Source organism: Rhinolophus sinicus, chromosome 8 (genome assembly GCF_057876585.1).
Source record: "Rhinolophus sinicus isolate RSI-liver-muscle chromosome 8, RSI-T2T, whole genome shotgun sequence".
Classification (NCBI taxonomy): domain Eukaryota; kingdom Metazoa; phylum Chordata; class Mammalia; order Chiroptera; family Rhinolophidae; genus Rhinolophus; species Rhinolophus sinicus.
Genome location: NC_142508.1, coordinates 49,344,338 through 49,358,442, shown reverse-complemented (window position 1 = coordinate 49,358,442; position 14,105 = coordinate 49,344,338). Strand labels below are relative to the sequence as shown.

The 14,105-nt window shown below is 55.3% G+C and overlaps 2 protein-coding genes across 7 annotated transcripts in view; both read right to left on the bottom strand.

Moving 5' to 3' along the window:
* Window positions 1-1,492: 1,492 nt before the first annotated feature.
* Window positions 1,493-6,133, bottom strand: PABPN1L (PABPN1 like, cytoplasmic). Of its 3 annotated transcripts, XM_088800197.1 has the most exons (8): window positions 4,716-6,133; window positions 4,396-4,639; window positions 3,872-4,010; window positions 3,491-3,558; window positions 2,867-2,973; window positions 2,665-2,752; window positions 2,139-2,208; window positions 1,493-2,000 (listed from the first exon to the last, which is right to left on the bottom strand). In XM_088800197.1, exons 2-8 carry the CDS (start codon window positions 4,420-4,422, stop codon window positions 1,720-1,722), a joined length of 780 nt encoding a protein of 259 aa, XP_088656323.1. In that variant the 5' UTR covers window positions 4,423-4,639; window positions 4,716-6,133; the 3' UTR covers window positions 1,493-1,719. The 3 variants fall into 3 exon arrangements, with proteins under 3 accessions (XP_088656323.1, XP_074172001.2, XP_074172002.2); XM_074315900.2 differs by having other exon boundaries at window positions 4,396-6,133; XM_074315901.2 differs by having other exon boundaries at window positions 1,818-2,000; window positions 2,066-2,208; window positions 4,396-6,130.
* A 1,133-nt stretch (window positions 6,134-7,266) lies between these two features.
* Window positions 7,267-14,105, bottom strand: part of CBFA2T3 (CBFA2/RUNX1 partner transcriptional co-repressor 3) — a 95,670-nt gene continuing 88,831 nt past the window's right edge. For all 4 annotated transcript variants that reach the window (XM_019742676.3, XM_019742677.3, XM_019742678.3 and 1 more), the window contains one exon: window positions 7,267-13,626. In XM_019742676.3, coding sequence (XP_019598235.2) covers window positions 13,336-13,626 — 291 coding nt within the window. In that variant the 3' untranslated portion in view covers window positions 7,267-13,335. The remainder of the gene's footprint in view (window positions 13,627-14,105) is intronic.

The window sequence follows — 14,105 nt, the reverse complement described above, 5'->3', positions numbered from 1 at the left end:
TTACTGAGGAGGGGAACAGCCTAAGGTGTTGAGCAGGTAGGAGCTGGCGGCATCTGACTGGTGCTATATAACCTGCAGCTCAGGGAACTACACCTGGTGGCATGCCTCTCCTGCAGCCCCCTTGCTCATGGTCCTGACCACGCACAGAGACCCCACGGCCAAGCCTGGCTCTGCACTGAGCTGCTGGGTGGCCTTGGCAAGCTTCCCTAACAGCGCTTCTACCCGCCTTTTCACTAGGAAGGAGGGGCTTAAAACAGCAGAAGTTGAGTCGCTCACAGTTCTGGAGGCCAGAATCAGGAATCCAGGGACAGCAGAGCAGGCTCCTGGAGGTTCTGAGGGAGGATCCATTCCAGGCCTCTTCCCAGCTTCTGGTGGCTGCCAGGGCTCCTTAGCTTGTAGACACGTCACCCCAAACTCTGCCTTCATCTCTGTTTCCACATCATCTTCTCTGTGTGTCGGTGTCTCACAGATCCAGTGCGTGTCATTTGATTGAGGGCCCACTCAGATGATCCAGGATGATCTCATTCCAACTTAATCACATCTGCAAAGACCCTTTTCCAAATAAGGCCCCATTCACAGCTCCTGGAGATTAGGATGTGGACATATTTTGGGGAGGGCCATCATTCACCCTATTATAAGAGCCAACCAGGTCACAAGGGGAGTGTGAACCTGGCCTGCGGGAGGAAGTCAAAGATGTATGTGGGTAGAGCGCAAACAGGTGGCCCATCTTCCCCAGAGAATGCTGTCGTCGCAGGTGCTGGAGAAGGGGGACCAGGGACAGAGACAGGGACCAACCCACGTGTGGGCTAACTGGGTGGCCACCAACCCACCTGTAAATTGAAGCACAGAGCAGCTCTGTTAGAAGCTTATGGAACCAATAATCAAACAAGGCAGAGTTCCTTTAGAAAAGTGCAGGGAGGGTTCATTAGTAGTTATTTAACACTAGAACACAGTGTGTTCGCACTTCGCCCCAGGCTTCTTTCCCAGCTCTGAGTGCAGTTAGGGGATAGACTACATACTGCATCTTCAGGGAGAAAGCCAGGTGTGCCTGCTTCGGAGAGGACGGCAGTCAGAGTACCCAGTATGGAAAACTCCCCTCTGCTTCCTGAACTTCTGAGGAGGCCAAGCCTTTGCCCGGGGCACAGGTGCCCGTCCTCCTGCAGTGGCTCACACCACAGTGCCTCACAGGTGAGGACATACGGAGGCAGGTGTCTGAGTCACTTGCTGTGGGGGAAGCATGTGCCCTGAAGGCCAGCAGACCTAGGTGAAGATACCATTAGCCTCTAGTTCTCTGTAGCACAGAGCCAGTGGTGACACTGCCACACAAGCCCTAACACTGCCCGCTGGTTGTTAGCTGTGAAATGAGGTAGAAGCGAGTCTCGGCCCCACAGCCACATCCCATCACCCTCCTTTCTCTGTAGAGTCTGCTCCTGAGAAAGACAGAATGAACGCATGTCCAAGAGAGACAAATAAAGGGAGGTCTATTGTCACGTGCTTTTAAAAAATATTCAAATTTAATAATTTATGCTTTACCATTAAAACACACATTTCTATTTTTCTTTAAAAGGAGTTAGTCAATGAACCCCGAGTATGCCAACCCCGAGCTGAAGCAGCACTGCTTGGGCCTCACCTGCCTGAAGCTTTGCCTAGTGCCCTCCAAAGCCCCAAGTAGCACTCTCCTGCCAGGCCCACACCTGTACCCTGCTTCGTGACATGGTTTTAGCCGTGGGGTCTGGGCCATTGTGCGAGGCCCTGGAGGGCCATCCTCTTGTCCGAGTGAAGAGGGGAGGAGTGGTTCTTACAGATGTGGGGGCACTTTCCACTGGCCCTGAATTTCTCCTCTGGCGTCATGCTCTCCTGTCCACCATGCCGTATGACCCCACAGCACTCCAGACCCGCCCCCTTGGAGTAAATGGTCCCATGTGGAGCACAGCTGTATGTTCCGGATCCAGCCCTTCTTTCAGTATGGTGAATACGATGGTGAGACTCTGCCACATCCCCTGTGCAAAGAGAGAATGGGAGATGAGTGCCCACCCAGGGCTGCGCCCTTCCCATCTGCACTCACCTGTTCCGCCCTCGTGGTCTGAAGTGGGCCCTGCCCTGGAGACTGCTGTGGGGGAAGGGTGCTCCCCTGGCACCTGGGTGTCCCCGCAGGCCCCCTCTGTCCGTGGAGCTGATCCCTGGTAAGTTGGTCCTTTTGGGCAGCACCTGAAACCAAAGGCCAAGAGGCCCAAGACTCCTGTTCTCCCATCCTCCTCCCCCATGCAGCCTAAATCCCCTCCCTAGGGTAGAGCCCAGGGCAAAAGCCACCTCCAGGAAGGCTTCCTGGGTTTCTTTGCTGGAGGCTTACAGTCAGGTGTGCTCAGTCCCTAGAGCCCACCAGGCTCTCGAGGCATCAGACCCTAACCTTGTTCTGGACCTTCTCAAGATCCCCACTTAGGCCTAAACTGTCCAGCCACATCTTTGGTCTTGTAATATGCCTCTGATGAACCAACATCTCCCTCTACATGGGGTGGGGGCCACCTTGGGAGGGGAGCCTCCTCAGGGCCACACATTTCCTGGCATCTCAGGGATTAATGGGTTAATATAGAGAAGCTCAGAACAGAGCCCACACCCCACAGTGCCCCACCTAGAGGTGCCCTGGTGACTCACAGGGACACGCACCTTGATGACCCGGCCTCGGAAGATGCTCTCATCCAGATCCACAGCAGCCTGGGCTGAGCTCTCAGTGGCAAACTCTATGTAGGCATAGCTGGGGTGGGGCAGGGACTGGTAAGGGCCCAGCCCAGGCTGCCCATGACGGACAGTACTCTGGGGCACCGGTCCCCTCCCCTGAGGGGACCCTTCCCCTCGGCCCTGCACTAACCCTTTGGGGTGTCCGGAGAACTTGTCGCACAGGATGGTGACACGCTGCACCTCCCCGCAATGGTTGAAGTAAGCCTCCAGCTCCTCAGCGGTGCCCCCGTAGTCCACCTGACACAGGCATGGCCCTGGTGTTGGGGGGCTCCTGCAGAGGCCTCAACTTCCCGGGGCCTCCTGTACCATGCTTTCTTAGTAGAGGTTGGCTGGACCCCAGTGTGTGGGTGGTAGTGGAGTCTTCTGATTCCACCCCTGCTGGGGGTGGACTGGAGACTGAGATGAACATGAACACCCCCACGTGTTAGGGGACCCCCGCCCCCATGTTTATGTGGCCTGTGCAGAGAGTGTGTGGCTTTTTCAAGTGGGATTCGTTGCCAAAGATTGACCAACTAGGAGATGTCGTGTGTTACTCCTGGCTCCTAGCTCACGTTGGGAAATCAGAACGCTTGCTGACACAGGCCCGAGGTCCCGTCCTACCTCTTCAGACCCCACCCTCCTGCTTCTCTCCTCTGGCCTCTGTGGCTTTGAGTTTGCCCCCCATTCATGTCCCTTCCTTTAATCCTCATAGCCAGGAGGAGGCAGCAGACCCAGGGTGCCCCCTGAAGGGACCCCATCTTCCTTCTGCACTCACGTTGCCCACATAGATGGATCTGTGGTCCACTTCCACCTTTTCCACAGGAGTCCCAGGCCAGGGGCAGTCTGCAGAGAGAGCAGCCTCAGGAGGTGAGGGGTGGGGGGCTTGCTTTGGACTGGGGGCTCTCAGCAGCTGCTAAGGGTAGGTATCTCACGTTTGTGGCTCATTCCTCACTCCTGGAGGAAGAGGTCACCCCTTGGGCCTATTCTAGAAGGACTTACAGCTGCCTGCCCGGCCAATGCTCCCTGTGAGCCAGCCCTTTCCCAACAGCAGCTGGCAGCCTATCCTGATTTACGGAGGAAGACTAACGGCTCAGAGCCGTGTGTCCGAGGACTCAGGGGCCCACCAGCCCAGGGAAGGGGGCCTGCTGGCTCCTACCTGTCTTTGGACTCAGCAGCTGCCGGGCCAGTATGGCCCCCGCGCCCTCCTCTTTTCCTGCGTGGCCCTGCGCCCTGGGTAGCTCTGGCCGCTCGGCCTGCTCCATGGCCCACAGCTTCAGTTTGATGGCCTCCAGCTCCTGTCAGCACGCAGCCCCACGCTGAGCCCCAAGGAAGGACATTCCTAGGCTCCTCTTGAGGGAGGGCAGAGGGGGGCTAACCTGACCCCTCCTGTCCTCAGGGACGTGCTGGGGACTTCTCCAAGGGGAATGGGAAGGTCATGTGGACTGGGGCTACAGAGAAGTCCCTGTAATACTTCCCCAACACAAAGGCCCCTCCAGCCTGTGCAGGGGTGGGCATCCACAGTACCCTCTTCCAGGCAGGGGACAGTGGCTCTCTCACCTCCAAGGTCAAAGCTCAGCAATTTGTTTCCTGTCCCTCCGCCCACCCCCAGGCACAGGGGCCCTGAATTCTCTGGCCAGCCTCTGCCCAATGCTCCACCACTGGGATCCACGAGGCTGTTACCTGGTTAGGTACCGGACACTCGCTCATGTCCTCACTCTCCAGTAGAGACAGAGGGAAGCCGGCATCTTTCTTATCCTCCTCAGTGTCCTCTGCTTCCCAGGGCTCCTCCTCCTCCTTCCTGTCCCCACACCCTGACCCCAGAGGGGTCTTCTCGGTCCAGCTGCAGGCCCCCCAGCCCTGGGCCTCAGGGTCTGAAGAAGCCCTCTGGAGCCAGGCCTCGGTGGGGGGTGGGAAGAGAGCACGGCTGAGGAAAGGCCACATGGTAGATGAGCGGGTAGGAAGGAGAGACCTCCAGCACTCACCTGCACACCAGCACCTACCGGTACTCTCCTGGGGTTTTAAGCCCTCGCCCATGTCAGCTGCTCCCACTAAGCACTTAAAAGGCTTCCAGCTGCAGCCAGGCTTCCAGCCCTGGCTTCTGGGCCCTGAGGGTCAAAGGCCGTTTCTTTACCCCTGTCCCTGTCCCCTTCCTCACAGGGTAGGCACCTCCAGGACACTCAAGGTGGGGAGAGAGGAGTGCGGCTGGGCTGCGGGGAAGCCTGGGAGAGCCCCCCCCCCCCCCCCATGTGTCAGCTCAGCCAGGCCTGCCTTGAGGCCTGAGCTAGGTGTGGTGACAACCCAGGAAGCTCGCTGGAGTCACCATTCCACACACCTTGCTCAGTATTATACCTTGCTGAGTGGTAGACCACTGTTAGGATGACATGGGCTCAAGCAAATTATCCAAGTGTGCAGAAGCCAGAAGGATGGCATGTGGGTTCAGAGCAGGCTTCCTGGAGGAGGTGGCATTTGAGCCAGCCTTGATGGACTGGGTCAGGCAGAGCTGTGGCCAGGACAGCCTGAGCAGAGGGAACAGCTTGGGAAAAGGTCTGGAAGGGATGAGGACCAGATGGGTGCCTGGGGAGCAGAGGTCTACCTCTGTCCCTCCTCCTGACCCCCTAGGGACTCACCAGGAGACCTGCCCTCGCCCACTCCCATTTTGGGCCCTCTTAGGTGAGAGCCATTTAATGAAGCCAGAATCCTGCCCTGGCCACAGGGCCAAATGGTTGAAGTTGAATTATGTGAAGAGCAGGCGGTGCATACTGGGGCCTGAAGGCAATCTGTAAAGCCTGCCTCTGTTGCCTCCACTGCTCTTCACTTGCTGCCCACAGAGGGCAACTGAAGGCCTGTGTCCCTGTGTGCCCTGGTCTCCTGCATCTGTCTTTGCCTGGCTCAGTCTTGGTGGAGTTCCTGTTGTGCCTTTTCTCTTGTGCCCCCTGACATGTTTACAGGGGACCTCTCTAGCGTGTTTGCCCACCCCAGCCCAGAGCCCACCCCCAGGCCACAGCAGGTAAGTCAAAGTTGGGCCAATTGGGGTCTCTTCCCTGGAAACTTGGAATTGGGGGCTCAGGGGTGGGGAGAGTAGCAGCCACAGTAGAGCTGGACTATGAGCCCGGAGCTGGAGCAGCATTCCTCTCCTGGGGCTGTGGGTGTAGGGCGATGAGGCATGTGTCCTGGGAATGGGGAGACGTGTGGCTGCCACTCCAGCTTTGGGCAACTGAGATCCCCTGCCTCTTTGCCTGAATCCTTCCCTTACCCCACTTGGCTCTGTTATCACCTCCATGGAGGCTGAGCTGAATACTGCATAGTGTCCCCTTGGCCCCCGAGGGATGGTGGTCTCCAGGCAGAGTCTCATGGTCCCAGTCGTCTGTGCCCCTGTAGGTGCAGGCCTCCCAGCTCAAATGCAGATCGCCCTTCTCTCTCCCCTCTTTCCATCCCACACTTACATGTAAGGACTCCAGAGGGCGCTATTGCCCCTGTGCCACTGCTTCCAGGGAAACTCCCTGATTGCTCCTCCTCCTTCTTGTGGTGATTGCGCCGTGGCCTCGCCCTCTGCCTGTCCCGTGTAAATTATACATCCCCAGGTCTCCCCTGGCAGGCCAGAGTGCCTTCAGGGCAGCGTCCATGTCTGCACTGAGAACAAGGCCTTGGTCCCAGGCTGGCTGGACAAGGATGGAAGTGCAGCCACAGTCTGTCTTTTTCCCCCAACACAAGGCGGTTGGTACGCTCCCTACTGTGGTTCTGAGGCCCCACGGAGGGTCTCTGGGCCTGGGCCCTTCCCTCTACTTCCATGTGGGAGGCAGGGCACTAAGTTGAGAGCCGCTGGACTCAGGCCCGGCCTCCGGCAGCCTCCCTCTGAGCTCAGACTTCTGCAATGGAAAAACGTTGTCATCCCACTCTGTGCCGAGATTGCTGACACACCAGGCCCAGCTGGGGCTCCCGCCAGCCGCCTGGCATGGGGACAGCCTCGCCCCCACACTGGCCTTTCCAATGACGCCTTTCAAAATACACCATGTTCCAAGCCTGGGCCTGAGTATTAATAACACCCCTCCCCCAGGGGCCACCAGCAAACCAGGAGCTCTGAGTCCTGGGCACCCAACCCTGGACGGGACCTGCTCTGGGAGCAGGGACACCATGGCGAATATCCTGGCGACTTCGGGCCAAGGTGTCCCTTCCCTTGGTGTGCACCCTGAGGTCCCATGTCCACCCTCAGGGTCTTGTGGGAGGTGCCTAGCACTGCCAGAGGCAGTGGGGCTTGGAGTCCATGAGTGCCATCTGGGGTCCAAGGTTGTCCAGATCACCTTGAGGGCACAACCTTTGCAAGTTGACCCCACTTGGCAAGAACATAAGAAGCTGTGGGTGGACTGAACAGGCGGTCATCTGCCCACGTCCCAGTCACACGCCAACGTATGTCACATGGCTGTTCACCCCCTTGGGGCAGGGCCCTGTTTTTCTTGCCTGGAATTGAGAAAGCCCCCAGTACATATTTGGTGAATCAGTGTGTGAAACGGGGCTCAGCTGGAGTTGCCTGGACCCCAAGGAGAGGCAGAGCCGTGATGGCAAACGTTGGTTTTATTACACGACACAGAGGTAACTGGTGACCTGAACTGTAACGTCTTACAGCATTTAGGTCAAACAGAGTACATCAGAGGACACACGACGGGGACAGCATGCCATGGATCCTACACAGCTTCGAGGAAAACCCGTTACAGGAAAACGACCGAACACTCAAGGTCCAACTCCTTCAGGGGAATTAAAAAAAAAAAAAAAAAAAGGAAGAAAGACAAAGTGGAAAATCAATGTGTTCCCCATGAGGTTGTGCGAGGCTGTGTCTGGGCTCTGTTCCCACAGCCCGACCCCCTCGGCCTGAGGACACAGTGGGTGAGCCAATGGCCGGCATGACTGGCCCCCTTGTCCGGATTGGAAACAATGGCGCCCAATGCCTTCATTCTAACATTTAAAAATCAGGATCCAGTTTGAGTTCCAACATTGCATTACTGCTACAAGGGGTCTTTGGGGTGGCACTCTAGGGGCCGGATGAATTGAAACAAAAGGAACAGAAGCATGCAAGGTGGAGTTTTCTGGAACTTTGAGGGACCAGTACAGGTTGCTGTCACAGACACCCAGTTCCCCCAGGCCTTATCTATGAGGTGTCCAGGGAGAAGATGGATCCCCAAGGTCCAGCTCCTATACCTACTCTGCTTTCCTTGTCTTCCTCCTCTCCTGCCAGCAGGGCTGTAATCCGGGGCCTTGATTCCAGCCCCAGTTTTGGAAAATGCTCTGTGTGGTGAGAGAGCCTGGAGGCCCAGGGAAATGGGCCATTGGGGCTAGGGAAAGCCTCTAGGGTCCTAGGAATACCCACCACCATAAGCCCAATTCAGCCTGGGAATGGCCTAGTCCTGCATCATCCAGAACTCTCCAGGGCGAATTTCCAGTTGTCCAGAACCCAGGATGGAATATGAGAATGGGAGTGAGGCAGCGTAACCATGAGCATCCTGGGGGAACAGGGGCTTGGTGTCTGAGAGGCCAACATTGGGTTCTTTCTTCCCCTCCCCCTCTTTCCCTGGGGACACTTCCTCCCAGCAGTGACCCCTGGAGACAAGGAGAGGAGAAGGCAGCCCTGCCCCACAATATCAGGGTTTTGCTAGGGAATGTGCTCACCCTGACTGGTGGCTCTGGCCACAGGGCCCTGAGTAGGTGTGTGGGCCACCTCCCAACTCACACTTCTGGCCCACGGCCACCGCACTTGCCAGGTGGTCCCAGACTGGCCGGAGCTGTTGCTAGGACATTGGTATAATATGTACATAAAGCCTGCAGCAGAACCTTATCTGTCTCTAGAGCAGGCCTGGACCAATGGCTGGGGCACTGGGAGGGGGGTGGCCGAGCCCACAGGCAGATTCCTTTAGGGCAGCCAAGGTCATGGGAAGATCCAAAGTGCAGAGGCAGCTTTGGAATACTGAGGGGGTTGGTGGTGTTACTCTGTGTTCAGTAGGTGGAGAGATGGTTGGGTGGATGGGCTGAGGCATGGTTGTGTGGGTTAGATTGGAGGATGGATTGATACACACACGTATGGTGTGTACAGGGGTGGGTGGTAGAGAGACAGGTGGATGGATAAAAGGTAACAGGATGAATAGGGGAGTGTGGGATCAAGTGATAGTTGGGGTAGAGTGATGGATGATGGATGGATGGATGGGTGAGTCAGTGGGTGAATGAGTGGGTGGGTGAATGGATAGGCAGACAGATGACTGGATTGGGCAGAAGGATGAACTGAAGAAAGAAATGAATCAATAAATAATTGTAGGTGGGTTGAGGGGATGGGCAGAATGATGGCTGGACCTGCTAACTAGAGTGGGCTGGGACAGGCAAGATGGGTATATGACAGAGACAAGGCTTTGGTGTCATTTTGAGGACATATTTGGAAAAATTGGCAAACAGGAAGAAAGTTAGGGCCTGAGCCAATCCCTTTTCATGTCATTGGGATGAAACCGAAAACAACACCCCTTACCCCTGTCCCGTTTATCTCCCTCTGCCACTGAACCTCTTGGGGCTCTGATGAACGACCCCACCTGCCCAGCCCACAGCGAAGGGCAGTCCCCTGCCCCTTCCTGGAGGTCGGCTCCCCTTATCCTATAGCCCTTACCCTGCTGGACCCCAGAGGCTTTCTCTAGCTCTTCTCTTTGCACCTGGTAACCCAAGGCTTCTTTGTGTTCTGGTGAGCCATGTGGATGGGGACCCTCTCTATTCGGATGGAGTCTGAGGTGTGTCAGCCTGTTCACCCATGGAATGGGAGGCACTGGTCTTTGCCAGCAGAATACCCCCTAGACACCACCTGGGGATGGTGACACATCCTAAGAGAAAGGCCAGCCTGGGTCCAGGCTGGGAAACAAGGAGATGAGAGGAGGGAGTGGGAAAGGTCGATGCTTTCCACATGGGAGTGAAAGAGAGGGGCCTGGGTGCCAGCACTTATCCTGCTGTCCCCACCTGTGGGCTTTGGACTCTGGCTGCTGCCTTCCTGTCATAGTTTTGGCCTCAGAACGGGAGAGGTAAAGCTGCTGTTTTGGTTTGATTTGGGGGAGGGAGGCTCTGAGAGCAGCCACATCTCACAGAGCTTTTGGGCCACCTGCATCTTTGATTTTGGCTGTGGCCTGTGGAGAGGAGACCCTCACACGCGAACTGGTGGTCAATGGTGTGTAAGCTCAGGAGGAACCAGGGCAGGACGGCCTCTGAGCAGACGGTAGGAGGCTGGAGCCCCTCTTTGCACAAGAAAGGCAGGCGCTTCAGGTACAGATACGCGTGCTACACAGACACTCATATTTAGCAACACCAGTTCAGCTCCCAAAGCAAAAGCTCTGCTCGCACCCCCTGCCCCCCCAAAGCTATTGATTCTGTTTGGTTCTGCTGTGAGGTCATTAGCCAAATGGGGCCTGAGCAGTGATTGACAGAAATACCAGCTCCCAAAGCATGGAAGGAGCTCCAGCACCTTTCTCAGGCCTCCCTGGGCCAGAGGAGCTGCCTGCTCTGGCTGATGCAGCCCTCACCAGACTCTGGATCTGGCTTCCTCATTGCAACCCCCCACCCCACCTTGCTGCCATCCCTTCACCCCGAGGATGCTCTCAGCCAGTGGGGGCTCTGTCCATGGGCCTGTAGCTAGCCCCTCATGCCAGGTTTCTGCAGCTCCCACTAGTGGTGGCTTCTTGGTGTATGGGATCTGGATGTGGGAACCATGCTGGGAAGACTTTTATAGTTGGCTTGAGGGTGCCATCTTCTCAACAGCCGGGGTGGGAAGGGCTGCCCCACCTCAGACCCTCAGCCTATAGTCCTTTCCTGGAGGTTGGTCTGGCCTGGATGCTGCCAGCAGGCCAACATGCTAGTGTCCCTGGCGTACTTGCTTGTCCCCAAAGGGGAACCAGGAGAGGGGAAGGGAAACAGAGGCTGGCAAGACAAACCCGCGGGTCTTCAGGTGAGGGTTTCCTCCACGACTCACTTCAGACCATCGGCCTCAGCCCCAAGTCCTGACAGCAGGGACGTGAGTGATCAGAGGCTTTAGCCCTCCTCCCCCAAACCCTCAGCGTACCCAGGGTAGATGCTCTCCAGACACCCCCGTTCACCAGCACAACCTTGTGGGAAGAGTCCAAAGGGGAGGCAGGCCCATTTCACTGCACATCCAAAACCGCCGTTTTAATAGGTTCAACGCTTGCAACAGAGGAAGACAGCAGGCTGGAAACACGACAGGCAGGCGTCCGCTGTCTCGACAGCCCAAATCCCAAACTGGTCCTTGCTTTTCTGAAACCCACAAAAGTAAACCTCTGAGAGGCTGATGGACCCACAGCACTGGGCAACGGAGAAGGTGGCTGAAACAGGGAATTTTCAGGAGGATAAAATAGATCTATCTCGACTTTCAGAATTAGGTTTCCACTGTCAGGCGTGGTTCGGGATGGCACCTGGTCTGTGTCAACCAGATGGGATCCTTCCTTTCAATACTCAAAGAATGAATTCTTACAACTCTGAAAAAAATAACAGCAAACAAACCCATTGCTCCCCGTAGGACCACAGTTCAGATTTCTTTGAAAATCGATTTCCTAAACTTTACATACTTTTGCAGTTTCTCTTATTTTTTTTTTATTTGGCAAACATTTCTTCTTTATTATCATCATGAATATCATTATTTGGACCTCTGCAAGGACTATATACATTCACATTAACGTACACTATTGACTTCTTGCCTCTCGGCGGGGTGCCCCGGGAACCCCGGTTTCAGTAGCTGGTCATTGCCCATATTGCACTCCAGTCCTGGGAACTTCTCACAGCGATGCAAGAAAATGCCAAATCATGGACCATATCTGCCGTTTGTTCTTCCATTGAGTACAGGTGAGAATTTCCTTACTCCTTTATTTCCTCCTTGAGATCGCTGGGGGAGTTGAGAGGGGTGGGGGTACAGAGCTAGAGTGGGGGGACCTCCCCCCTGAGGATCAGCTGGACAGAAACGCAGGGTTATCCACAGCTGACCACATCTCCAAAAGGTGTGGTGAGGGCAGACTGTTCTTGTTTGTAGTTTTTTCTTTTTTTTTCTTTTTTCTTTTTCTGCAAAAGTGTGAAGGAGAGTAGGTGCAAGGAACACTGGGGGTGGGTGGTGATGGGGCAAAGACGAGTTGGGCAGGGGGCAGTGAGGAGGGGGAGAAGAGGTAGAGGAGGAAAAACGGAGAAGCAGTCATTAAAGGCGCAGTTGCTGTCTCCTTGTGCTTTGAGAAGCACTCAAGAATCAACCCGAAAGATTGTCACAGTTTTGTTTCGGAATTATGCTCTCTCTGGGAAGGACATGTTAGCACTTTTTTTTCACAAGTGGAAGAAATGAAATGTGATGAAAATTCACAGAGGGCGTGAGGACAGACGGAGTTATCTTCTGCACACGCTTACCACACGGCTGGGCATGCCCCGTGCGCACACGCAGACACTCTCACGTACACGGCAGGTGGGATGCTGAGGGCTGCATCGCCCACCACTCTGTGCCCAGTGAAGGCGCTGCCATCTCGTCGAAAAGAAACAAAAGTTGCTTTCTGTTGGGCAAAACCCTTCAAACCCCAATATCCCAAACTCCAAAAACAGAATCAAAAGGAAAGACCGACATCTGAACAAACCCAAGAGTGGAGGAAAACAGTGAAAAAAATACTTTGGCAGTGACAAACAAATTTTGGATTTTGACTTTTCGTGTTTGCTTTTTGGATTTCCTTTGGAACAGAGGTGTGTGCGGCGTCCTTGGCTGGCTAGCTGGCAAGGTAGTTTACAGGTATGTTTCCTTTATTTAAAAAAAAAAAAAAAAAAAAAAAAAAAACCTTTTTGGATTTCTACTTAAAGCCAAAGAGTTTGACATTAAAGGGAAAAAAAATCTGAAACCAAAAAATGCTTCTTGGGTCAGAAACTGAAGTCTTTCTTACCGTCTTTACCCAATCGGCCACATACCCTTGGGGTAGTTTCTGTGACACAGCGGCTCAGATCTCCGGCTATAAAATAACAGTTTTCTTTCTCCCTTTTTAATGAGGAAGGGGAACAAAAACCCATAGTTTTCTTTGTCCATTTCTGAATAGCTCTTTTTGCCATAAAACCTCCCAAAATTCTTCACTGAAAATATAAGCCACCAAACAATTAGTTTTTTTCATTAAAGAGAAAGTGTGTAAAAGTCATAAAGACAGAAGAAAGGAGAGGGAGAGGGAGAAGAAAAGAGAGAGGGAGAAAAAGAGAGAGAGGGAGAGACAGAGACAGAGAGAGAGACAGAGACAGAGAGAGAGAGAGAGAGAGAGAGAGAGAGAGAGAGAGAGAGAGAGAGAAGGAAGGGCAGTGGACCAGCCGGTGGTGCTCAGGCCAGCGGCCAGCGTCCTCTCCGTTGTCTAAAGCTCGGTGGGAGGTTCTGAGGATGCTTGAAGAGGTTGTTGCGTGAGATCGTCAGGTAGCTGAGGAAGTTGCGTTGAATGCAGTTTTTGTTGGTTTTGTGTTTTCTTTTGGAGAGAAGCAGTAGCAGCAGTGACTCCAATGGTTGGGCTCCCAGGGCCGGGCGCAGTGTCCGGTGGCTGGGGCCTAGCGGGGTCGGTAGATGCGTGTCCGTGGGCTGAGCAGAGGGTCTGGGAGGGGTCAGCGGGGTGCGGCATCCAGTGGGCCAGGGGAGCCGGGGCGTGAGGGCCCCGTGGAGCCAGCTTCACTGGGGCTGGCGGCTCCCGTGGGCAGGCAGGAGCCCAGGCTGGCAGTGGCATCGGGCTGTCCAGGCACCGGGTCGGCCACCACGGCCGTGGAGCCCTGCAGGCTCTGGCCGCACACGTGGTGGTGCTTTTCCCAGTCCTTGTGCTGGCAGAAGGAGCCGCAGTAGCGCGCTGCGTTGCAGCCGCTGCATGTCTCGCTCGCCTTGCGCCCACAGTTCCAGCAGCTCTGGATTGGGGTGGGGGGGAGGAGAAGGTCGGGGTGGTTCAGGGCTGGGCCACCCCAAATCCCCAAAGTACCCAGGCCAGCTGCAGAATGGGAAGTGTATACTCTAAATAAACCAGCTCAGACCCAGCCAGGGCTTCAAGTAAGACAGAAAGACCTGAAAGTGTTACAGCCTGTGGGGGGACGCTCGGTGGACACAGCCCTTCGGCTGGGATATTTTGGGAGGATGGGCTCGCACTACTGTGTTGCACAACTCTATCCCACCCCAGATAGATTCATGCGGGGTGGGGCTTATAGGACCACAGGGTCCTCAGCAGGGCAAGGAGCCACAGCCCCTTCCCTCTCTGCCAAGAAGCCCTCCTGACTCACCAGGGCTCCAATAGAGAATGTGGGGGCCCCGGCAGAATAAAGACTGCCACGCTCTGACCTGGGGTGTATGGCAGGCCTTCCCCTACCATGGGGCCTCTGCTCCCTTTCTATGG

Excerpts from the sequence above, each read along its gene's own strand:
- PABPN1L (XM_074315900.2), bottom strand. The coding sequence starts at position 4,749 with ATGGGCGAGGGCTTAAAACCCCAGGAGAGTACCGGTAGGTGCTGGTGT. Across the intron at positions 4,011-4,395 it reads AGTGTCCGGTACCTAACCAG|GAGCTGGAGGCCATCAAACT; the intron begins GTAACAGCCTCG and ends GCGTGCTGACAG. Across the intron at positions 2,753-2,866 it reads TTCTCCGGACACCCCAAAGG|CTATGCCTACATAGAGTTTG; the intron begins GTTAGTGCAGGG and ends GCCCCACCCCAG.